We start from the raw sequence: 23960 nt of genomic DNA, 5'->3' as shown, positions 1-23960 counted from the left end.
AGTGTAATATCTCCAAGTTTCCAGATGACACTAAACTGGGTGGCAGTGTGAGCTGTGAGGAGGATGCTAAGAGACTGCAGGGTGACTTGAACAGGTTAGGTGAGTGGGCAAATGCATGGCAGATGCAGTATAATGTGGATAAATGTGAGGTTATCCACTTTAAGGACAAAAACGCGGGCAGAATATTATCTGAATGGCAGCAGATTAGGAAAAGGGGAGGTGGGTGTCATGGTACATCAGTCATTGAAAGTTGCCATACAGGTACAGCAGCCAGTGAAGAAGGCAAATGGTATGTTGGCCTTCATAGCGAGGGGATTTGAGTATAGGAGCAGGGAGGTCTTACTGCAGTTGTACAGGGCCTTGGTGAAGCCCCACCTGGAATATTGTGTTCAATTTTGGTCTCCTAATCTGAGGAAGGACGTTCTTGCTATTGAGGGAGTGCAGCGAAGGTTCACCAGACTGATTCCTGGGATGGCTGGACTGACATATGAGGAGAGACTGAATCGACTAGGCTTGTATTCACTGGAGTTTAGAAGGATGAGAGGGGATCTCATAGAAACATATAAAATTCTGACAGGACTGAACAGGTTAGATGCAGGAAGAATGTTCCTGATGTTGGGGAAGTCCAGAACCAGGGGTCACAGTCTAAGGTTAAGGGGTAAGCCATTTAGGACCGAGATGAGGAGAAACTTCTTCACTCAGAGAGTTGTTAACCTGTGGAATTCCCTGCCGCAGAGAGTTGTTGAGGCCAATTCACTAAATATATTGAAGAGGGAGTGAGATTATGGCCCTTACGGCTAAAGGGATCAAGGGGTATGGAGAGAAAGCAGGAAAGGGGTACTGAGGTGAATGATCAGCCATGATCTTGTTGAATGGTGGTGCAGGCTCGAAGGACCGAATGGCTAACTCCTGCAACTATTTTCTATGTTTCTATGTTATGCTCGCTGTGGGATAAATGTTCACACACAGTTAGGCTGTGAACTAAATCTAGCTCATTACTACATCTAATACGGCTTGCCCCCTTGTTGCCTGCTGAGCTAGGGCACCTCGCTGCTCCTTCTGCTTCCCAGCCTGCTGTGATGGTGCAGGCAGGCTGGGGGCTGTGGGCAGAGCAGTGACGGCCTGAATGGAGGAGACTGGGGCAGCTGTTCCTCACTTCCCTGCGTGCTCGCGATCGTCCCAGTGGTCCGTTGATGTGTTGTGATGCGTGCCTTCTGTTGATTGACCAGGTCACCCTTTCTTGACGGAAGCTGTGTCCACACTGGTCTTCGCTGAGTCTCTGCCTCAGTTCCCTGCGCACTCACAATCAACCCGGTGGTCTGACCGGTTCGTCGGGCACACCTTGTAATGACTGGCCACGTCACCCGTCTCTGACAACTGCAGGCTGCTGTCCGAGCTCAGCAGTCTGTGTGGCCCTCGGCCTGTGAGCAGCATCGGAGCAGGCCGGGGAGTGGAAGGAGCAGCGTGGGGCCATACCACTCCAGGGAGCAGCACGTGTTGGAGCAGGAGAGCGACGGCAGCGAAGAGGGATGTCATCAAGGTCCAGGTCGGTGATTGGAGCGTGGGCAGGTCGGGGCGAAGGAGCGGCGAGAGATTGTGGAGGGATGTGATTGGGGCCCGGGAGAGGCGAGGGGCCCAGGGGCAGCACGGGCCCAGCCCACACTGCGATATGTGTGTGGCACTAGGTCCGTGCAGCAGAGCTGGTCTCCAGTCGTCCTGGTTAACCCTTGCCCCTGGACCAAGACCTCGCTCTGTCAAGCCCGTGTGGTGGCTGGTGTACAACGGTCACCCCACGTTAAACAATCCACCCACAGCCATCTTCCACCCTTCAGGATGTAGTTCGGGGTCCGGGATATTAGTGAGGAACTGGGTTCTCCTCGATACCAGGGACGGCCGAATATCAGGAGATCAGGCCGTGAGTGAGGAAAGCTTGGTGTCCAGCACACCCTCGGACACGGGGGAGCAAAGGACAGGGCTGGACCAGGGGGAGCAAAGGTCAGGGCTGGACCAGGGGGAGCAAAGGTCAGGACTGGACCGCGGGAGCAAAGGTCAGAGCTGGACCAGGGGGAGCAAAGGTCAGGACTGGACCAGGGGGAGCAAAGGTCAGGACTGGACCGCGGGAGCAAAGGTCAGGACTGGACCGCGGGAGCAAAGGTCAGGGCTGGACCAGGGGGAGCAAAGGTCAGGGCTGGACCAGGGGGAGCAAAGGTCAGGGCTGGACCAGGGGGAGCAAAGGTCAGGACTGGACCGCGGGAGCAAAGGTCAGGGCTGGACCAGGGGGAGCAAAGGTCAGGGCTGGACCAGGGGGAGCAAAGGTCAGGACTGGACCGGGGGGAGCAAAGGTCAGGGCTGGACCAGGGGGGTTCAGGGTATCACTGGGAGATTGAGGGGGGTCACTGGGGGGGTCACGAGGGTCACTGGGGTCAGCGAGCAGCGTGCCCTGGAAACAGCCCCCTCCGCATCGGCACAAGGGAGCGGATCCATGCTCTCGGTGCTCGATGTCCCGGTGCTGGAGGAGCGGATCCATGCTCTCGGTGCTCGATGTCCCGGTGCTGGAGGAGCGGATCCATGCTCTCGGTGCTCGATGTCCCGGTGCTGGAGGAGCGGATCCATGCTCTCGGTGCTCGATGACCCAGTGCTGGAGGAGCGGATCCATGCTCTCGGCGCTCGATGTCCCGGTGCTGGAGGAGCGGATCCATGCTCTCGGCGCTCGATGACCCAGTGCTGGAGGAGCGGATCCATGCTCTCGGTGCTCGATGTCCCGGTGCTGGAGGAGCGGATCCATGCTCTCGGCGCTCGATGACCCAGTGCTGGAGGAGCGGATCCATGCTCTCGGTGCTCGATGTCCCGGTGCTGGAGGAGCGGCCCGGGAAGATGGAGGCGGCGGCCTGGAGTCTGCGGCGGGTGGGAGCCGAGCGGCGGGGGGAGAGTCTGGAGATACACCCCGACACCCAGGTACCCGGCCCCCCGTACCCCCAGACCCCCGGGATACTGTACCCCAGTGTTACACAGTGACAGACCTGTACCCACCAGTACTGTACCCCAGTGTTATACAGTGACAGACCTGTACCCACCAGTACTGTACCCCAGTGTTATACAGTGACAGACCTGTACCCACCAGTACTGTACCCCAGTGTTATACAGTGACAGACCTGTACCCACCAGTACTGTACCCCAGTGTTATACAGTGACAGACCTGTACCCACCAGTACTGTACCCCAGTGTTACACAGTGACAGACCTGTACCCACCAGCACTGTATCCCAGTGTTATACAGTGACAGACCTGTACCCACCGGTACTGTACCCCAGTGTTATACAGTGACAGATCTGTACCCACCAGAACTGTACCCCAGTGTTATACAGTGACAGACCTGTACCCACCAGTACTGTACCCCAGTGTTATACAGTGACAGACCTGTACCCACCAGCACTGTACCCCAGTGTTATACAGTGACAGACCTGTACCCACCGGTACTGTACCCCAGTGTTATACAGTGACAGACCTGTACCCACCAGTACTGTACCCCAGTGTTATACAGTGACAGACCTGTACCCACCAGTACTGTGCCCCAGTGTATTACAGTGACAGACCTGTACCCACCAGTACTGTACCCCAGTGTTATACAGTGACAGACCTGTACCCACCAGTACTGTACCCCAGTGTTATACAGTGACAGAGCTGTACGAAGCAGTACTGTACCCCAGTGTTATACAGTGACAGACCTGTACCCACCAGTACTGTGCCCCAGTGTATTACAGTGACAGACCTGTACCCACCAGTACTGTACCCATGTTATACAGTGACAGACCTGTACCCACCAGTACTGTACCCCAGTGTTATATAGTGACAGACCTGTACCCACCAGTACTGTACCCCAGTGTTATACAGTGACAGACCTGTACCCACCAGTACTGTACCCCAGTGTTATCCAGTGACATACCTGTACCTACCAGTACTGTACCCCAGTGTTATACAGTGACAGACCTGTGCCCACCAGTACTGTACCACAGTGTTATACAGTGACAGCCCTGTACCCACCAGTACTGTGCCCCAGTGTATTACAGTGACAGACCTGTACCCACCAGTACTGTACCCCAGTGTTATACAGTGACAGACCTGTACCCACTAGTACTGTACCCCAGTGTTATACAGTGACAGACCTGTACCCACCAGTACTGTACCCCAGTGTTATACAGTGACAGACCTGTACCCACCAGTACTGTGCCCCAGTGTATTACAGTGACAGACCTGTACCCACCAGTACTGTACCCCAGTGTTATACAGTGACAGACCTGTACCCACCAGTACTGTACCCCAGTGTTATACAGTGACAGTCCTGTACCCACCAGTACTGTACCCCAGTGTTATACAGTGACAGACCTGTACCCACCAGTACTGTGCCCCAGTGTATTACAGTGACAGACCTGTACCCACCAGTACTGTACCCCAGTGTTATACAGTGACAGGCCTGTACCCACCAGTACTGTGCCCCAGTGTTATACAGTGACAGACGTGTACCCACCGGTACTGTACCCCGGTGTTATACAGTGACAGACCTGTACCCACCAGTACTGTACCCCAGTGTTATACAGTGACAGACCTGTACCCACCAGTACTGTACCCCAGTGTTATACAGTGACAGACCTGTACCCACCAGTACTGTACCCCAGTGTTATACAGTGACAGACCTGTACCCACCAGTACTGTACCCCAGTGTTATACAATGACAGACCTGTACCCACCAGTACTGTACCCCAGTGTTATACAGTGACAGACCTGTACCCACCAGTACTGTACCCCAGTGTTATACAGTGACAGACCTGTACCCACCGGTACTGTACCCCAGTGTTATACAGTGACAGACCTGTACCCACCAGTACTGTACCCCAGTGTTATACAGTGACAGACCTGTACCCACCAGTACTGTATCCCAGTGTTATACAGTGACAGACCTGTACCCACCAGCACTGTATCCCAGTGTTATACAGTGACAGACCTGTACCCACCAGCACTGTACCCCAGTGTTATACAGTGACAGACCTGTACCCACCGGTACTGTACCCCAGTGTTATACAGTGACAGACCTGTACCCACCAGTACTGTACCCCAGTGTTATACAGTGACAGACCTGTACCCACCAGTACTGTGCCCCAGTGTATTACAGTGACAGACCTGTACCCACCAGTACTGTACCCCAGTGTTATACAGTGACAGAGCTGTACGAAGCAGTACTGTACCCCAGTGTTATACAGTGACAGACCAGTACCCACCAGTACTGTGCCCCAGTGTATTACAGTGACAGACCTGTACCCACCAGTACTGTACCCATGTTATACAGTGACAGACCTGTACCCACCAGTACTGTACCCCAGTGTTATATAGTGACAGACCTGTACCCACCAGTACTGTACCCCAGTGTTATACAGTGACAGACCTGTACCCACCAGTACTGTACCCCAGTGTTATCCAGTGACATACCTGTACCCACCAGTACTGTACCCCAGTGTTATACAGTGACAGACCTGTGCCCACCAGTACTGTACCACAGTGTTATACAGTGACAGCCCTGTACCCACCAGTACTGTGCCCCAGTGTATTACAGTGACAGACCTGTACCCACCAGTACTGTACCCCAGTGTTATACAGTGACAGACCTGTACCCACTAGTACTGTACCCCAGTGTTATACAGTGACAGACCTGTACCCACCAGTACTGTACCCCAGTGTTATACAGTGACAGACCTGTACCCACCAGTACTGTGCCCCAGTGTATTACAGTGACAGACCTGTACCCACCAGTACTGTACCCCAGTGTTATACAGTGACAGACCTGTACCCACCAGTACTGTGCCCCAGTGTATTACAGTGACAGACCTGTACCCACCAGTACTGTATCCCAGTGTTATACAGTGACAGACCTGTACCCACCAGTACTGTACCCCAGTGTTATACAGTGACAGTCCTGTACCCACCAGTACTGTACCCCAGTGTTATACAGTGACAGACCTGTACCCACCAGTACTGTGCCCCAGTGTATTACAGTGACAGACCTGTACCCACCAGTACTGTACCCCAGTGTTATACAGTGACAGGCCTGTACCCACCAGTACTGTGCCCCAGTGTTATACAGTGACAGACCTGTACCCACCGGTACTGTACCCCGGTGTTATACAGTGACAGACCTGTACCCACCAGTACTGTGCCCCAGTGTTATACAGTGACAGACCTGTACCCACCAGTACTGTACCCCGGTGTTATACAGTGACAGACCTGTACCCACCAGTACTGTGCCCCAGTGTTATACAGTGACTGGCCTGTACCCACCAGTTCTCTACCCCAGTGTTATACAGTGACATACCTGTACCCACCAGTCCTATACCCCAGTGTCATATAGTGACAGACCTGTACCCACCAGTACTGTACCCCAGTGTCATATAGTGACAGACCTGTACCCACCAGTACTGTACCCCAGTGTGATACAATGGCAGACCTGTACCCACCAGTACTGTAGAGGAGGGTTATACAGTGACAGACCTGTACCCACCAGTACTGTACCCCAGTGTTATACAGTGACAGACCTGTACCCACCAGTACTGTAGAGGAGGGTTATACAGTGACAGACCTGTACCCACCAGTACTGTAGAGGAGGGTTATACTCGGATTGGAGTGGGGAGGTTTGGATTTGTGTACTTGACCTGATGCTGTGTGTGTTGCAGGTGACGGTGGGCCGAGGCTTTGGGGTTACCCACCGGCTGCTCCCCAGAAACTGCCCCCTGATGATCTCCCGTAACCACTGCGCCTTTCAGCTGACCTCGGAGGGACAGTGCACCGTCACTGATAACCAGGTACCTGACAGGGTGCGCTGTGTGGAGGGGCAGGGCGGGGGGGGTGGGGCTATGTGGAGGGGCGGGGGGGTGGGGCTGTGTGGAGGGGCGGGGGGGGAGGGGCTGTGTGGAGGGGCAGGGCGGGGGGGGTGGGGCTATGTGGAGGGGCGGGGGGGTGGGGCTGTGTGGAGGGGGGGGGGGAGGGGCTGTGTGGAGGGGCGGGGGGGGAGGGGCTGTGTGGAGGGGCGGGGGGGGAGGGGCTGTGTGGAGGGGCGGGGGGGGAGGGGCTGTGTGGAGGGGCGGGGGGGAGGGGCTGTGTGGAGGGGCAGGGCGGGGGGGGTGGGGCTGTGTGGAGGGGCGGGGGGGAGGGGCTGTGTGGAGGGGCGGGGGGGGAGGGGCTGTGTGGACGGGGGGGGAGGGGCTGTGTGGAGGGGCGGGGGGGGAGGGGCTGTGTGGAGGGGCGGGGGGGGAGGGGCTGTGTGGAGGGGCGGGGGGGGGAGGGGCTGTGTGGAGGGGCGGGGGGGGAGGGGCTGTGTGGACGGGGGGGGAGGGGCTGTGTGGAGGGGCGGGGGGGGGAGGGGCTGTGTGGAGGGGCGGGGGGGGAGGGGCTGTGTGGACGGGGGGGGAGGGGCTGTGTGGAGGGGCGGGGGGGAGGGGCTGTGTGGAGGGGCGGGGGGGGAGGGGCGGGGGGGTGTGGGGCTGTGTGGAGGGGCGGGGGGGGAGGGGCTGTGTGGAGGGGCGGGGGGAGGGGCTGTGTGGAGGGGCGGGGGGGGAGGGGCTGTGTGGACGGGGGGGGGAGGGGCTGTGTGGAGGGGCGGGGGGGAGGGGCTGTGTGGAGGGGCGGGGGGGGAGGGGCTGTGTGGAGGGGCGGGGGGGGAGGGGCTGTGTGGAGGGGCGGGGGGGGAGGGGCTGTGTGGAGGGGCGGGGGGGGAGGGGCTGTGTGGACGGGGGGGAGGGGCTGTGTGGAGGGGCGGGGGGGTGGGGCTGTGTGGAGGGGCGGGGGGGGAGGGGCTGTGTGGACGGGGGGGAGGGGCTGTGTGGAGGGGCGGGGGGGGAGGGGCTGTGTGGAGGGGCGGGGGGGAGGGGCTGTGTGGAGGGGCGGGGGGGTGTGGGGCTGTGTGGAGGGGCGGGGGGGGAGGGGCTGTGTGGACGGGGGGGGAGGGGCTGTATGGAGGGGCGGGGGGGGAGGGGCTGTGTGGACGGGGGGGGGAGGGGCTGTGTGGAGGGGCGGGGGAGGGGCTGTGTGGAGGGGCGGGGGGGGAGGGGCTGTGTGGAGGGGCGGGGGGGGAGGGGCTGTGTGGAGGGGCGGGGGGGGAGGGGCGGGGGGGTGTGGGGCTGTGTGGAGGGGCGGGGGGGGAGGGGCTGTGTGGAGGGGCGGGGGGGAGGGGCTGTGTGGAGGGGCGGGGGGGGAGGGGCTGTGTGGACGGGGGGGGAGGGGCTGTGTGGAGGGGCGGGGGGGGAGGGGCTGTGTGGAGGGGCGGGGGGGGAGGGGCTGTGTGGACGGGGGGGGAGGGGCTGTGTGGAGGGGCGGGGGGGAGGGGCTGTGTGGAGGGGCGGGGGGGGGTGGGGCCTGTGTGGACGGGGGGGGAGGGGCTGTATGGAGGGGCGGGGGGGGAGGGGCTGTGTGGACGGGGGGGGAGGGGCTGTATGGAGGGGCGGGGGGGGAGGGGCTGTGTGGAGGGGCGGGGGGGGAGGGGCTGTGTGGACGGGGGGGGAGGGGCTGTATGGAGGGGCGGGGGGGGAGGGGCTGTGTGGAGGGGCGGGGGGGGAGGGGCTGTGTGGACGGGGGGGGGAGGGGCTGTGTGGAGGGGCGGGGGGGGAGGGGCTGTGTGGAGGGGCGGGGGGGGAGGGGCTGTGTGGAGGGGCGGGGGGGAGGGGCTGTGTGGAGGGGCGGGGGGAGGGGCTGTGTGGACGGGGGGGGGAGGGGCTGTGTGGACGGGGGGGGAGGGGCTGTGTGGAGGGGCGGGGGGGGAGGGGCTGTGTGGACGGGGCGGGGGGGGATGGGCTGTGTAAAGGGGTGGTGAGTGCGGGGTTTGGGGGCAGTGTGTGGGGGGTGGGGAGTGCGGGGTTTGGGGGCAGTGTGTGGGGGGGTGGGGAGTGCGGGGGTTTGGGGGCAGTGTGTGGGGGGGTGGGGAGTGCGGGGTTTGGGGGCAGTGTGTGGGGGGTGGTGAGTGCGGGGTTTGGGGGCAGTGTGTGGGGGGGTGGTGAGTGCGGGGTTTGGGGGCAGTGTGTGGGGGAGGGGTGAGTGCGGGGTTTGGGGGCAGTGTGGGGGGGTGGGAGTGTGGGGTTTGGGGGCAGTGTGTGGGGGGGTGGGGAGTGCGGGGTTTGGGGGGCAGTGTGTGGGGGGGGGTGGGGAGTGCGGGGTTTGGGGGCAGTGTGTGGGGGGGTGGGGAGTGCGGGGTTTGGGGGCAGTGTGTGGGGGGGTGGGGAGTGCGGGGTTTGGGGGCAGTGTGTGGGGGGGTGGGGAGTGCGGGGTTTGGGGGCAGTGTGTGGGGGGGTGGGGAGTGCGGGGTTTGGGGGCAGTGTGTGGGGGGGTGGGGAGTGCGGGGTTTGGGGGCAGTGTGTGGGGGAGGGGTGAGTGCGGGGTTTGGGGGCAGTGTGTGGGGGGGTGGGGAGTGCGGGGTTTGGGGGCAGTGTGTGGGGGGGTGGGGAGTGCGGGGTTTGGGGGCAGTGTGTGGGGGGGTGGGGAGTGCGGGGTTTGGGGGCAGTGTGTGGGGGGGGTGGTGAGTGCGGGGTTTGGGGGCAGTGTGTGGGGGGGTGGGGAGTGCGGGGTTTGGGGGCTGTGTGTGGGGGGGTGGGGAGTGCGGGGTTTGGGGGCTGTGTGTGGGGGGGTGGGGAGTGTGGGGTTTGGGGGCAGTGTGTGGGGGGGTGGGGAGTGTGGGGTTTGGGGGCAGTGTGTGGGGGGGTGGGGAGTGCGGGGTTTGGGGGCAGTGTGTGGGGGGGTGGGGAGTGCGGGGTTTGGGGGCAGTGTGTGTGGGGGGGTGGGGAGTGTGGGGTTTGGGGGCAGTGTGTGGGGGGGTGGGGAGTGCGGGGTTTGGGGGCAGTGTGTGTGGGGGGGTGGGGAGTGTGGGGTTTGGGGGCAGTGTGTGGGGGGGTGGGGAGTGCGGGGTTTGGGGGCAGTGTGTGGGGGGGTGGGGAGTGTGGGGTTTGGGGGCAGTGTGTGGGGGGGTGGGGAGTGCGGGGTTTGGGGGCAGTGTGTGTGGGGGGGTGGGGAGTGTGGGGTTTGGGGGCAGTGTGTGGGGGGGTGGGGAGTGTGGGGTTTGGGGGCAGTGTGTGGGGGGTGGGGAGTGCGGGGTTTGGGGGCTGTGTGTGGGGGTGGGGAGTGCGGGGTTTGGGGGCAGTGTGTGGGGGGTGGGGAGTGCGGGGTTTGGGGGCAGTGTGTGGGGGGGGTGAGTGCGGGGTTTGGGGGCAGTGTGTGGGGGGGTGGGGAGTGCGGGGTTTGGGGGCAGTGTGGGGGGGGTGGGGAGTGCGGGGTTTGGGGGCAGTGTGGGGGGGGTGGTGAGTGCGGGGTTTGGGGGCTGTGTGTGGGGGGTGGGGAGTGCGGGGTTTGGGGGCAGTGTGTGGGGGGGTGGGGAGTGCGGGGTTTGGGGGCAGTGTGTGGGGGGGGGTGAGTGCGGGGTTTGGGGGCAGTGTGTGGGGGGGTGGGGAGTGCGGGGTTTGGGGGCAGTGTGTGGGGGGTGGGGAGTGCGGGGTTTGGGGGCAGTGTGTGGGGGGGTGGTGAGTGCGGGGTTTGGGGGCAGTGTGTGGGGGGGTGGGGAGTGCGGGGTTTGGGGGCAGTGTGTGGGGGGTTTGGGGGCAGTGTGTGGGGGGGGTTGAGTGCGGGGTTTGGGGGCAGTGTGTGGGGGGGTGGGGAGTGCGGGGTTTGGGGGCAGTGTGTGGGGGGTGGGGAGTGCGGGGTTTGGGGGCAGTGTGTGGGGGGGTGGTGAGTGCGGGGTTTGGGGGCAGTGTGTGGGGGGTGGTGAGTGCGGGGTTTGGGGGCAGTGTGTGTGGGGGGTGGGGAGTGCGGGGTTTGGGGGCAGTGTGTGGGGGGGTGGGGAGTGCGGGGTTTGGGGGCAGTGTGTGGGGGGTTTGGGGGCAGTGTGTGGGGGGGGTTGAGTGCGGGGTTTGGGGGCAGTGTGTGGGGGGGTGGGGAGTGCGGGGTTTGGGGGCAGTGTGTGGGGGGGTGGGGAGTGCGGGGTTTGGGGGCAGTGTGTGGGGGGGTGGTGAGTGCGGGGTTTGGGGGCAGTGTGTGGGGGGTGGTGAGTGCGGGGTTTGGGGGCAGTGTGTGTGGGGGGTGGGGAGTGCGGGGTTTGGGGGCAGTGTGTGGGGGGGTGGGGAGTGCGGGGTTTGGGGGCAGTGTGTGGGGGGTGGGGAGTGCGGGGTTTGGGGGCAGTGTGTGGGGGGGTGGGGAGTGCGGGGTTTGGGGGCAGTGTGTGGGGGTTGGGGAGTGCGGGGTTTGGGGGCAGTGTGTGGGGGGTGGGGAGTGCGGGGTTTGGGGGCAGTGTGTGGGGGGGTGGGGAGTGCGGGGTTTGGGGGCAGTGTGTGGGGGGGTGGTGAGTGCGGGGTTTGGGGGCAGTGTGTGGGGGGGTGGTGAGTGCGGGGTTTGGGGGCAGTGTGTGGGGGGGTGGTGAGTGCGGGGTTTGGGGGCAGTGTGTGGGGGGGTGGGGAGTGCGGGGTTTGGGGGCAGTGTGGGGGGGTGGGGAGTGCGGGGTTTGGGGGCAGTGTGTGGGGGGGTGGGGAGTGCGGGGTTTGGGGGCTGTGTGTAGGGGGTGGGGAGTGCGGGGTTTGGGGGCAGTGTGTGGGGGGGTGGGGAGTGCGGGGTTTGGGGGCAGTGTGTGGGGGGGTGGTGAGTGCGGGGTTTGGGGGCAGTGTGTGGGGGGGTGGGGAGTGCGGGGTTTGGGGGCAGTGTGTGGGGGGGTGGTGAGTGCGGGGTTTGGGGGCAGTGTGTGGGGGGGTGGGGAGTGCGGGGTTTGGGGGCAGTGTGTGGGGGGGTGGGGAGTGCGGGGTTTGGGGGCAGTGTGTGGGGGGGTGGTGAGTGCGGGGTTTGGGGGCAGTGTGTGGGGAGTGCGGGGTTTGGGGGCTGTGTGTGGGGAGTGCGGGGTTTGGGGGCTGTGTGTGGGGGGGTGGGGAGCGCGGGGTTTGGGGGCAGTGTGTGGGGGGGTGGTGAGTGCGGGGTTTGGGGGCAGTGTGTGGGGGGTGGGGAGTGCGGGGTTTGGGGGCAGTGTGTGGGGGGGTGGTGAGTGCGGGGTTTGGGGGCAGTGTGTGGGGGGTGGGGAGTGTGGGGTTTGGGGGCTGTGTGTGGGGGGGTGGGGAGCGCGGGGTTTGGGGGCAGTGTGTGGGGGGTGGGGAGTGCGGGGTTTGGGGGCAGTGTGTGGGGGGGGGGGTGAGTGCGGGGTTTGGGGGCTGTGTGTGGAGGGGTGGGGAGTGCGGGGTTTGGGGGCAGTGTGTGGGGGGGTGGGGAGTGCGGGGTTTGGGGGCAGTGTGTGGGGGGTGGGGAGTGCGGGGTTTGGGGGCAGTGTGTGGGGGGGTGGGGAGTGCGGGGTTTGGGGGCAGTGTGTGGGGGGGTGGGGAGTGCGGGGTTTGGGGGCAGTGTGTGGGGGGGTGGGGAGTGCGGGGTTTGGGGGCAGTGTGTGGGGGGTGGGGAGTGCGGGGTTTGGGGGCAGTGTGAGGGGGGGTGGGGAGTGCGGGGTTTGGGGGCAGTGTGTGGGGGGGGTGGTGAGTGCGGGGTTTGGGGGCAGTGTGTGGGGGGGTGGGGAGTGCGGGGTTTGGGGGCAGTGTGTGGGGGGGTGGTGAGTGCGGGGTTTGGGGGCAGTGTGTGGGGGGGTGGGGAGTGCGGGGTTTGGGGGCAGTGTGTGTGGGGGGGTGGGGAGTGCGGGGTTTGGGGGCAGTGTGTGGGGGGGTGGGGAGTGCGGGGTTTGGGGGCAGTGTGTGGGGGGTGGGGAGTGCGGGGTTTGGGGGCAGTGTGTGGGGGGGTGGGGAGTGCGGGGTTTGGGGGCAGTGTGTGGGGGGGTGGGGAGTGCGGGGTTTGGGGGCAGTGTGGGGGGGGGTGGGGAGTGCGGGGTTTGGGGGCAGTGTGGGGGGGGGTGGGGAGTGCGGGGTTTGGGGCAGTGTGGGGGGGGGTGGGGAGTGCGGGGTTTGGGGGCAGTGTGTGGGGGGTGGTGAGTGCGGGGTTTGGGGGCAGTGTGTGGGGGGTGGGGAGTGCGGGGTTTGGGGGCAGTGTGTGGGGGGTGGGGAGTGCGGGGTTTGGGGGCAGTGTGTGGGGGGGTGGGGAGTGCGGGGTTTGGGGGCAGTGTGTGTGGGGGGGTGGGGAGTGTGGGGTTTGGGGGCAGTGTGTGGGGGGGTGGGGAGTGCGGGGTTTGGGGGCAGTGTGTGGGGGGGTGGGGAGTGCGGGGTTTGGGGGCAGTGTGTGGGGGGGTGGGGAGTGCGGGGTTTGGGGGCAGTGTGTGGGGGGGTGGGGAGTGCGGGGTTTGGGGGCAGTGTGTGGGGGGTGGGGAGTGCGGGGTTTGGGGGCAGTGTGTGGGGGGGTGGGGAGTGCGGGGTTTGGGGGCAGTGTGTGGGGGGTGGGGAGTGCGGGGTTTGGGGGCAGTGTGTGGGGGGGTGGGGAGTGTGGGGTTTGGGGGCAGTGTGTGTGGGGGTGGGGAGTGCGGGGTTTGGGGGCAGTGTGTGGGGGGGTGGGGAGTGCGGGGTTTGGGGGCAGTGTGTGGGGGGTGGGGAGTGCGGGGTTTGGGGGCAGTGTGTGGGGGGTGGGGAGTGCGGGGTTTGGGGGCAGTGTGTGGGGGGGTGGGGAGTGCGGGGTTTGGGGGCAGTGTGTGGGGGGTGGTGAGTGCGGGGTTTGGGGGCAGTGTGTGGGGGGGTGGGGAGTGCGGGGTTTGGGGGCAGTGTGTGGGGGGTGGTGAGTGCGGGGTTTGGGGGCTGTGTGTGGGGAGTGCGGGGTTTGGGGGCTGTGTGTGTGGGGGGTGGGAGCGCGGGGTTTGGGGGCAGTGTGTGGGGGGGTGGTGAGTGCGGGGTTTGGGGGCAGTGTGTGGGGGGTGGGGAGTGTGGGGTTTGGGGGCTGTGTGTGGGGGGGTGGGGAGCGCGGGGTTTGGGGGCAGTGTGTGGGGGGTGGGGAGTGCGGGGTTTGGGGGCAGTGTGTGGGGGGGTGGGGAGTGCGGGGTTTGGGGGCAGTGTGTGGGGGGGTGGGGAGTGCGGGGTTTGGGGGCAGTGTGTGGGGGGGTGGGGAGTGCGGGGTTTGGGGGCAGTGTGTGGGGGGTTTGGGGGCAGTGTGTGGGGGGGTGGGGAGTGCGGGGTTTGGGGGCAGTGTGTGGGGGGTGGGGAGTGCGGGGTTTGGGGGCAGTGTGTGGGGGGGGTGGGGAGTGCGGGGTTTGGGGGCAGTGTGTGGGGGGGGTGAGTGCGGGGTTTGGGGGCTGTGTGTGGGGGGGTGGGGAGTGCGGGGTTTGGGGGCAGTGTGTGTGGGGGGTGGGGAGTGCGGGGTTTGGGGGCAGTGTGTGGGGGGTGGGGAGTGCGGGGTTTGGGGGCAGTGTGTGGGGGGGTGGGGAGTGCGGGGTTTGGGGGCAGTGTGTGGGGGGTGGGGAGTGCGGGGTTTGGGGGCTGTGTGTGGGGGGGTGGGGAGTGCGGGGTTTGGGGGCAGTGTGTGGGGGGTGGGGAGTGCGGGGTTTGGGGGCAGTGTGTGGGGGGGTGGGGAGTGCGGGGTTTGGGGGCAGTGTGTGGGGGGGTGGGGAGTGCGGGGTTTGGGGGCAGTGTGGGGGGGGGTGGGGAGTGCGGGGTTTGGGGGCAGTGTGGGGGGGGTGGGGAGTGCGGGGTTTGGGGGCAGTGTGTGGGGGGTGGTGAGTGCGGGGTTTGGGGGCAGTGTGTGGGGGGGGTGGGGAGTGCGGGGTTTGGGGGCAGTGTGGGGGGGGGTGGTGAGTGCGGGGTTTGGGGGCAGTGTGTGGGGGGTGGGGAGTGCGGGGTTTGGGGGCAGTGTGTGGGGGGTGGGGAGTGCGGGGTTTGGGGGCAGTGTGGGGGGGGGTGGTGAGTGCGGGGTTTGGGGGCAGTGTGTGGGGGGTGGGGAGTGCGGGGTTTGGGGGCAGTGTGTGGGGGGGTGGGGAGTGCGGGGTTTGGGGGCAGTGTGTGGGGGGTGGTGAGTGCGGGGTTTGGGGGCAGTGTGTGGGGGGGTGGGGAGTGCGGGGTTTGGGGGCAGTGTGTGGGGGGGTGGGGAGTGCGGGGTTTGGGGGCAGTGTGTGTGGGGGTGGGGAGTGCGGGGTTTGGGGGCAGTGTGTGGGGGGTGGGGAGTGCGGGGTTTGGGGGCAGTGTGTGGGGGGGTGGGGAGTGCAGGGTTTGGGGGCAGTGTGTGGGGGGGTGGGGAGTGCGGGGTTTGGGGGCAGTGTGTGGGGGGGTGGGGAGTGCGGGGTTTGGGGGCAGTGTGTGGAGGGGTGGGGAGTGCGGAGTTTGGGGGCAGTGTGTGGGGGGGTGGGGAGTGCGGGGTTTGGGGGCAGTGTGTGGGGGGTGGGGAGTGCGGGGTTTGGGGGCAGTGTGTGGGGGGGGTGAGTGCGGGGTTTGGGGGCAGTGTGTGGGGGGGTGGTGAGTGCGGGGTTTGGGGGCTGTGTGTGGGGGGGTGGGGAGTGTGGGGTTTGGGGGCAGTGTGAGGGGGGGTGGGGAGTGCGGGGTTTGGGGGCAGTGTGGGGGGTGGGGAGTGCGGGGTTTGGGGGCAGTGTGAGGGGGGGTGGGGAGTGCGGGGTTTGGGGGCAGTGTGGGGGGGGTGGGGAGTGCGGGGTTTGGGGGCAGTGTGGGGGGGGTGGGGAGTGCGGGGTTTGGGGGCAGTGTGTGTGGGGGGTGGGGAGTGCGGGGTTTGGGGGCAGTGTGTGGGGGGGTGGGGAGTGCGGGGTTTGGGGGCAGTGTGTGGGGGGGTGGGGAGTGCGGGGTTTGGGGGCAGTGTGTGGGGGGGTGGGGAGTGCGGGGTTTGGGGGCAGTGTGTGGGGGGGTGGGGAGTGCGGGGTTTGGGGGCAGTGTGGGGGGGGTGGGGAATGCGGGGTTTGGGGGCAGTGTGTGGGGGGGGTGGGGAGTGCGGGGTTTGGGGGCAGTGTGTGGGGGGGTGGGGAGTGCGGGGTTTGGGGGCAGTGTGTGGGGGGGTGGTGAGTGCGGGGTTTGGGGGCAGTGTGTGGGGGGGTGGGGAGTGCGGGGTTTGGGGGCAGTGTGTGGGGGGGTGGGGAGTGCGGGGTTTAGGGGCAGTGTGTGGGGGGGTGGGGAGTGCGGGGTTTGGGGGCAGTGTGTGGGGGGGTGGGGAGTGCGGGGTTTAGGGGCAGTGTGTGGGGGGGTGGGGAGTGTGGGGTTTGGGGGCTGTGTGTGGGGGGGTGGGGAGTGCGGGGTTTGGGGGCAGTGTGTGGGGGGGTGGGGAGTGCGGGGTTTGGGGGCAGTGTGTGGGGGGGTGGGGAGTGCGGGGTTTGGGGGCTGTGTGTGGGGGGTGGGGAGTGCGGGGTTTGGGGGCAGTGTGGGGGGGGGTGGGGAGTGCGGGGTTTGGGGGCAGTGTGGGGGGGGGTGGGGAGTGCAGGGTTTGGGGGCAGTGTGTGGGGGGTGGGGAGTGCGGGGTTTGGGGGCAGTGTGTGGGGGGGGTGGGGAGTGCGGGGTTTGGGGGCAGTGTGTGGGGGGGTGGGGAGTGCGGGGTTTGGGGGCAGTGTGTGGGGGGGTGGGGAGTGCGGGGTTTGGGGGCAGTGTGTAGGGGGTGGGGAGTGCGGGGTTTGGGGGCTGTGTGTGGGGGGGGTGGGGAGTGCGGGGTTTGGGGGCAGTGTGTAGGGGGTGGGGAGTGCGGGGTTTGGGGGCAGTGTGTGGGGGTGGGGAGTGCGGGGTTTGGGGGCAGTGTGTAGGGGGGTGGTGAGTGTGGGGTTTGGGGGCAGTGTGTGGGGGGTGGTGAGTGTGGGGTTTGGGGGCAGTGTGTGGGGGGGGGTGAGTGTGGGGTTTGGGGGCAGTGTGGGGGGGTGGTGAGTGTGGGGTTTGGGGGCAGTGTGTAGGGGGGTGGGGAGTGCGGGGTTTGGGGGCAGTGTGTGGGGGGGTGGGGAGTGCGGGGTTTGGGGGCAGTGTGTGGGGGGGTGGGGAGTGCGGGGTTTGGGGGCAGTGTGTGGGGGGGTGGGGAGTGCGGGGTTTGGGGGCAGTGTGTGGGGGGGGTGGGGAGTGCGGGGTTTGGGGGCAGTGTGTGGGGGGGTGGGGAGTGTGGGGTTTGGGGGCAGTGTGTGGGGGGGTGGGGAGTGCGGGGTTTGGGGGCAGTGTGTGGGGGGGTGGGGAGTGCGGGGTTTGGGGGCAGTGTGTGGGGGGTGGTGAGTGCGGGGTTTGGGGGCAGTGTGTGGGGGGGTGGGGAGTGTGGGGTTTGGGGGCAGTGTGTGGGGGGGTGGGGAGTGCGGGGTTTGGGGGCAGTGTGTGGGGGGGTGGGGAGTGCGGGGTTTGGGGGCAGTGTGTGGGGGGGTGGGGAGTGCGGGGTTTGGGGGCAGTGTGTGGGGGGGTGGGGAGTGCGGGGTTTGGGGGCAGTGTGTGGGGGGGTGGGGAGTGCGGGGTTTGGGGGCAGTGTGTGGGGGGGTGGGGAGTGCGGGGTTTGGGGGCAGTGTGTGGGGGGTGGTGAGTGTGGGGTTTGGGGGCAGTGTGTGGGGGGGTGGGGAGTGTGGGGTTTGGGGGCTGTGTGTGGGGGGGTGGTGAGTGCGGGGTTTGGGGGCAGTGTGTGGGGGGGTGGGGAGTGCGGGGTTTGGGGGCAGTGTGTAGGGGGTGGGGAGTGCGGGGTTTGGGGGCAGTGTGTGGGGGGTGGGGAGTGCGGGGTTTGGGGGCAGTGTGTGGGGGTGGGGAGTGTGGGGTTTGGGGGCAGTGTGTGGGGGGGGTGAGTGCGGGGTTTGGGGGCAGTGTGTGGGGGTGGGGAGTGTGGGGTTTGGGGGCAGTGTGTGGGGGGGTGGGGAGTGCGGGGTTTGGGGGCAGTGTGTGGGGGGTGGGGAGTGTGGGGTTTGGGGGCAGTGTGTGGGGGGGTGGTGAGTGCGGGGTTTGGGGGCTGTGTGTGGGGGGGGTGGGGAGTGCGGGGTTTGGGGGCAGTGTGTGGGGGGGTGGGGAGTGCGGGGTTTGGGGGCAGTGTGTGGGGGGGTGGGGAGTGCGGGGTTTGGGGGCAGTGTGTGGGGGGGTGGGGAGTGCGGGGTTTGGGGGCAGTGTGTGGGGGGGTGGGGAGTGCGGGGTTTGGGGGCAGTGTGTGGGGGGGTGGGGAGTGCGGGGTTTGGGGGCAGTGTGTGGGGGGGTGGGGAGTGCGGGGTTTGGGGGCTGTGTGGACCGTGCTGGGCCCTCAGTGACAGATTGTGTTTCTGGGTGTACAGAGTCTGAACGGCGTGTGGGTGAACGGAGAACGCATTGAGCCCCAGCTGCCGTTCCCGCTGAAGGAAGGAGACGTGATCCAGCTGGGCGTGCCGCTGGAACACAAGGAGCGGGCGGAATACGAGTACCGCTTGGCACGGTGTGAGAAAGTGCCGCCCTCCACAGTGGAAGAGCCAGGCAGCAGCGGGAGGGCCAAACGCAAGCACAGCTGCGAGGAGGCGGATCGTGGAGGCACAGAGGGGCCCTCCACCGGCAGGAACAAAATCCAACGGGTCCGTGACTCAGCTCCGCCGGACACGGGCTCGGACCCAGGCTGTGGCTCGGACCCAGGCTCGGGCACCAGCCGGGAGCAGCAGGGAGGCACGGCCCAGCGAGCGGACACGGGCTCGGACCCAGGCTCGGGCACCAGCCGGGAGCAGCAGGGCGGCACGGCCCAGCGAGCGGACACGGGCCCGGACCCAGGCTCGGGCACCAGCCGGGAGCGAGCAGCTTCTTCCCCCACACCCGTCTCTGGGAAGCTGAGGGCAGTGTCGCGTGCTCGGGGACAGAGCGCCCAGGAGCTGGCCGTGCTCCGGGAGAAGAACCGGCAGATCAAAGAGCTGAGCGCCCGAGTGCGGCGCCTGGAGAGGCGGCGGGAGGCCGAGCGGGGGAGGGGGGGCCCCGAGCGGGGGAAGGGTGGGCCCGAGGGGGGCCCCGAGCGGGGGGAGGGTGGGCCCGAGCGGGGGGAGGGGGGCCCCGAGCGGGGGGAGGGGGTGCCTGGGGGCCCCGAGCAGGGGGAGGGTGGGCCCGAGCGGGGCGAGGGGGGCCCCGAGCGGGGGGAGGGTGGGCCCGAGCGGGGAGAGGGGGTGCCGGGGGGCCCCGAGCGGGGGGCGGAGGGGCAGCTCCAGCAGCTGAAGGAACGCCTGTGCAGCGAGCAGGAGCAGCAGCAACAACGGGTGGAGCAGTTGGAGAGATCCTTCCACGAGGATCAACAGCAGCTTGAGGTAATGGCCCGGTGGGGCTCGACGGGGTGTGGGTGGGGTCAATGGGGTGAGGGGTCAATGGGGTGCGGGTGGGGTCAATGGGGTGAGGGGTCGGTGGGGTCAATGGGGTGCGGGTGGGGTCAATGGGGTGCGGGTGTGGTCAATGGGGTGAGGGGTCGGTGGGGTCAATGGGGTGCGGGTGGGGTCAATGGGGTGCGGGTGGGGTCAATGGGGTGAGGGGTCGGTGGGGTCAATGGGGTGAGGGGTCAATGGGGTGCGGGTGGGGTCAATGGGGTGAGGGGTCAATGGGGTGCGGGTGGGGTCAATGGGGTGAGGGGTCGGTGGGGTCAATGGGGTGAGGGGTCAATGGGGTGCGGGTGGGGTCAATGGGGTGAGGGGTCAATGGGGTGCGGGTGGGGTCAATGGGGTGAGGGGTCGGTGGGGTCAATGGGGTGAGGGGTCAATGGGGTGCGGGTGGGGTCAATGGGGTGAGGGGTCAATGGGGTGCGGGTGGGGTCAATGGGGTGAGGGGTCGGTGGGGTCAATGGGGTGAGGGGTCAATGGGGTGCGGGTGGGGTCAATGGGGTGAGCGGTCAATGGGGTGAGGGGTCGGTGGGGTCAATGGGGTGAGGGGTCAATGGGGTGCGGGTGGGGTCAATGGGGTAAGGGGTCGATGGGGTGTGGGTGGGGTCAATGGGGTGTGGGGTCGATGGGGTGAGGGGTCAATGGGGTGCGGGTGGGGTCAATGGGGTGAGGGGTCGATGGGGTGTGGGTGGGGTCAATGGGGTGAGGGGTCAATGGGGTGCGGGTGGGGTCAATGGGGTGAGGGGTCGATGGGGTGTGTGTGGGGTCAATGGGGTGTGGGGTCGGCGGGGTGTGAGTGGGGTCGATGGGGTGTGGGTGGGGTCAATGGGGTGAGGGGTCGATGGGGTGTGGATGGGGTCAATGGGGTGAGGAGTCGATGGGGTGTGGGTGGGGTCGATGGGTGTGGATGGGGTGTGGGGTCGATGGGGTGAGGGGTCGATGCGGTGTGGATGGGGTGTGGGGTCGATGGGGTGTGGGGTCGATGGAGTGAGGGGTCGATGGGGTGTGGGTGGAGTCGATGGGGTGAGGGGTCGATGGGGTGTGGGTGGGGTCGATGGGGTGAGGGGTCGATGGGGTGTGGGTGGGGTCGATGGGGTGAGGGGTCGATGGGGTGTGGGGTCGATGGAGTGAGGGGTCGATGGGGTGTGGGTGGAGTCGATGGGGTGAGGGGTCGATGGGGTGTGGGTGGGGTCGATGGGGTGAGGGGTCGATGAGGTGTGGGTGGGGTCGATGGGGTGAGGGGTCGATGGGGTGTGGGTGGGGTCGATGGGGTGAGGGGTCGATGGGGTGTGGGGTGAGGGGTCGACGGGGTGTGGGTGGGGTCGATGGGGTGAGGGGTCGATGGGGTGTGGGTGGGGTCGATGGGGTGAGGGGTCGATGGGGGGTGGGGTCGATGGGGTGAGGGGCCGATGAGGTGTGGGTGGGGTGAGGGGTCGATGCGGTGTGGGTGGGGTCGATGGGGTGTGGGGTCAATGGGGTGTGGGTGGGGTCGATGGGGTGAGGGGTCGATGGGGTGTGGGTGGGGTCAATAGGGTGAGGGATCGATGAGGTGTGGGTGGGGTCGATGGGGTGTGAGTGGGGTCGATGGGGTGTGGGTGGGGTCAATAGGGTGAGGGGTCGATGAGGTGTGGGTGGGGTCGATGGGGTGTGGGTGGGGTCGATGGGGTGTGGGTGGGGTCAATAGGGTGAGGGGTCGATGGGGTGTGGGTGGGGTCAATAGGGTGAGGGGTCGATGGGGTGTGGGTGGGGTCGATGGGGTGAGGGGTCGATGGGGTGTGGGTGGGGTCGATGGGGTGAGGGTGGGGTCGATGGGGTGAGGGGTCGATGGGGTGTGGGTGGGGTCGATGGGGTGTGGGGTCGGTGGGGTGAGGGGTCGATGGGGTGTGGGTGGGGTCGATGGGGTGTGGGTGGGGTCGATGGGGTGTGGGTGGGGTCGATGGGGTGTGGGTGGGGTCGATGGGGTGAGGGGTCGATGGGGTGTGGGTGGGGTCAATAGGGTGAGGGGTCGATGAGGTGAGGGTGGGGTCGATGGGGTGAGGGTGGGGTCGATGGGGTGTGGGGTCGATGGGGTGAGGGTGGGGTCGATGGGGTGAGGGTGGGGTCGATGGGGTGAGGGTGGGGTCGATGGGGTGTGGGTGGGGTCGATGGGGTGTGGGTGGGGTCGATGGGGTGAGGGTGGGGTCGATGGGGTGAGGGTGGGGTCGATGGGGTGTGGGTGGGGTCGATGGGGTGTGGATGGGGTGAGGGTGGGGTCGATGGGGTGTGGGTGGGGTCGATGGGGTGTGGGTGGGGTCGATGGGGTGAGGGTGGGGTCGATGGGGTGTGGGTGGGGTCGATGGGGTGTGGGTGGGGTCGATGGGGTGAGGGGTCGATGGGGTGTGGGTGGGGTCGATGGGGTGTGAGTGGGGTCGATGGGGTGAGAGTGGGGTCGATGGGGTGAGGGGTCGATGGGGTGTGGGTGGGGTCGATGGGGTGAGGGGTCGATGGGGTGTGAGTGGGGTCGATGGGGTGTGGATGGGGTCGATGGGGTGTGGATGGGGTCGATGGGGTGTGGATGGGGTCGATGGGGTGTGGGTGGGGTCGATGGGGTGTGGATGGGGTCGATGGGGTGAGAGTGGGGTCGATGGGGTGAGGGGTCGATGGGGTGTGGGTGGGGTCGATGGGGTGAGGGGTCGATGGGGTGTGAGTGGGGTCGATGGGGTGTGGGTGGGGTCGATGGGGTGAGGGGTCGATGGGGTGTGGGTGGGGTCGATGGGGTGAGGGGTCGATGGGGTGTGAGTGGGGTCGATGGGGTGTGGATGGAGTCGATGGGGTGTGGATGGGGTCGATGGGGTGTGGGTGGGGTCGATGGGGTGTGGATGGGGTCGATGGGGTGTGGGTGGGGTCGATGGGGTGTGGATGGGGTCGATGGGGTGAGAGTGGGGTCGATGGGGTGAGGGGTCGATGGGGTGTGGATGGAGTCGATGGGGTGTGGATGGGGTCGATGGGGTGTGGGTGGGGTCGATGGGGTGTGGATGGGGTCGATGGGGTGTGGGTGGGGTCGATGGGGTGTGGATGGGGTCGATGGGGTGAGAGTGGGGTCGATGGGGTGAGGGGTCGATGGGGTGTGGGTGGGGTCGATGGGGTGAGGGGTCGATGGGGTGTGAGTGGGGTCGATGGGGTGTGGATGGAGTCGATGGGGTGTGGGTGGGGTCGATGGGGTGTGGGGTCGATGGGGTGTGGGGTCGATGGGGTGAGGGGTCGATGGGGTGGGGTGAGGGTGGGGTCGATGGGGTGAGGGTGGGGTCGATGGGGTGTGGGTGGGGTCGATGGGGTGTGGGTGGGGTCGATGGGGTGGGGGGTGGATGGGGTCGATGGGGTGAGGGTGGGGTCGATGGGGTGAGTGTGGGGTCGATGGGGTGAGGGTGGGGTCGATGGGGTGAGGGTGGGGTCGATGGGGTGTGGGTGGGGTCGATGGGGTGTGGGTGGGGTCGATGGGGTGAGGGTGGGGTCGATGGGGTGAGGGTGGGGTCGATGGGGTGAGGGTGGGGTCGATGGGGTGAGGGTGGGGTCGATGGGGTGTGGGTGGGGTCGATGGGGTGAGGGTGGGGTCGATGGGGTGTGGGTGGGGTCGATGGGGTGTGGGTGAGGTCGATGGGGTGTGGGTGGGGCCGATGGGGTGAGGGTGGGGTCGATGGGGTGTGTGTGCGGTCGATGGGGTTTGGGTGGGGTCGATTGGGTGTGGGTGGCGTCGATGGGGTGAGGGTGGGGTCGATGGGGTGAGGGGTCGATGGGGTGTGGGTGGGGTCGATGGGGTGAGGGGTCGATGGGGTGAGGGTGGGGTCGATGGGGTGAGGGGTCGATGGGGTGTGGGTGGGGTCGATGGGGTGTGGGTGGAGTCGATGGGGTGTGGGTGGGGTCGATGGTGTGTGGGTGGGGTCGATGGGGTGTGGGTGGGGTCGATGGGGTGTGGGTGGGGTCGATGGGGTGTGGGTGGGGTCTATGGGGTGAGGGGTCGATGGGGTGTGGGTGGGGTCGATGGGGTGAACATAAGAATTAGATGTAGGCCATTCAGCCCCTCGAGCCTGTTCCGCCATTCTGTCAGGTCACGGCTGATCTTCGACCTCAACTCCACTTTCCTGCACTGTCCCCATATCCCTTGATTCCCTTCGTATCCAAAATCTATCGACCTCTGTCTTACCATTCTAGAATCCATGGAATGTTGGAAGATGACAACCAATGTATCCACTATCTCTATAGCCACCTTTTTCAAAACCCTCGGATGTTGGCCATCATGTCCAGTGGATTTATCGGCTTTCAGTCCCATTAATTTCTCCAATACTATTTTTTTACTCATACTAATTTTTTCAGTTCCTCATTCTCGCTAGACCCTTGGTCCTCCACTATTTCCGGTAGGCTTTTTGTGTCTTCTTGTTTCTCTGCCATTTCCTCCTTCTCCATTATAATTTCTCCTGTCTCAGCCTGTAAGGGACCCACATTTACTTTCACTAATCTTTTCCTTTTCACATACCTATAGAAGCTTTTACAATTTGCTTTTATGTCTCTTGCTAGTTTACTCTCATATTCTATTTTCCCTTTCTTTATGTCCCAACCCTCAGGCTTACTGCTCTTTTTGGCAACATTATAAGCCTCTTCCTTTGATCTAATACTATCTTTAACTTCTCTTGTTATCCACAGTTGGACCACTTTTCCTGTGGGGATTTTATGCCTCAAAGGAATGTATGTTTGTTGTAAATGATGTATTAATTCTTTTAAAGTAGTTTCCCAATCTTAGCCATACCTACGTAGTTTCCTTTATTTAG

The 23960-nt window shown here is 65.7% G+C and overlaps 1 protein-coding gene across 1 annotated transcript in view; it reads left to right on the top strand.

The window, feature by feature from the left end:
• Positions 1-2784: 2784 nt before the first annotated feature.
• Positions 2785-23960, top strand: part of rnf8 (ring finger protein 8, E3 ubiquitin protein ligase) — a gene marked incomplete at its 3' end in the record, with an annotated part of 57836 nt that continues 36660 nt past the window's right edge. The window contains exons 1-3 of the mRNA XM_070870219.1: positions 2785-2955; positions 6719-6847; positions 18115-19095. Of these exons, the coding sequence (XP_070726320.1) occupies positions 2800-2955; positions 6719-6847; positions 18115-19095 (1266 nt within the window). The remainder of the gene's footprint in view (positions 2956-6718; positions 6848-18114; positions 19096-23960) is intronic.

This window comes from Pristiophorus japonicus, unplaced genomic scaffold, assembly GCF_044704955.1.
Source record: "Pristiophorus japonicus isolate sPriJap1 unplaced genomic scaffold, sPriJap1.hap1 HAP1_SCAFFOLD_1193, whole genome shotgun sequence".
Lineage (NCBI taxonomy): Eukaryota > Metazoa > Chordata > Chondrichthyes > Pristiophoridae > Pristiophorus > Pristiophorus japonicus.
This window is presented reverse-complemented; position numbering and strand designations above follow the sequence as displayed.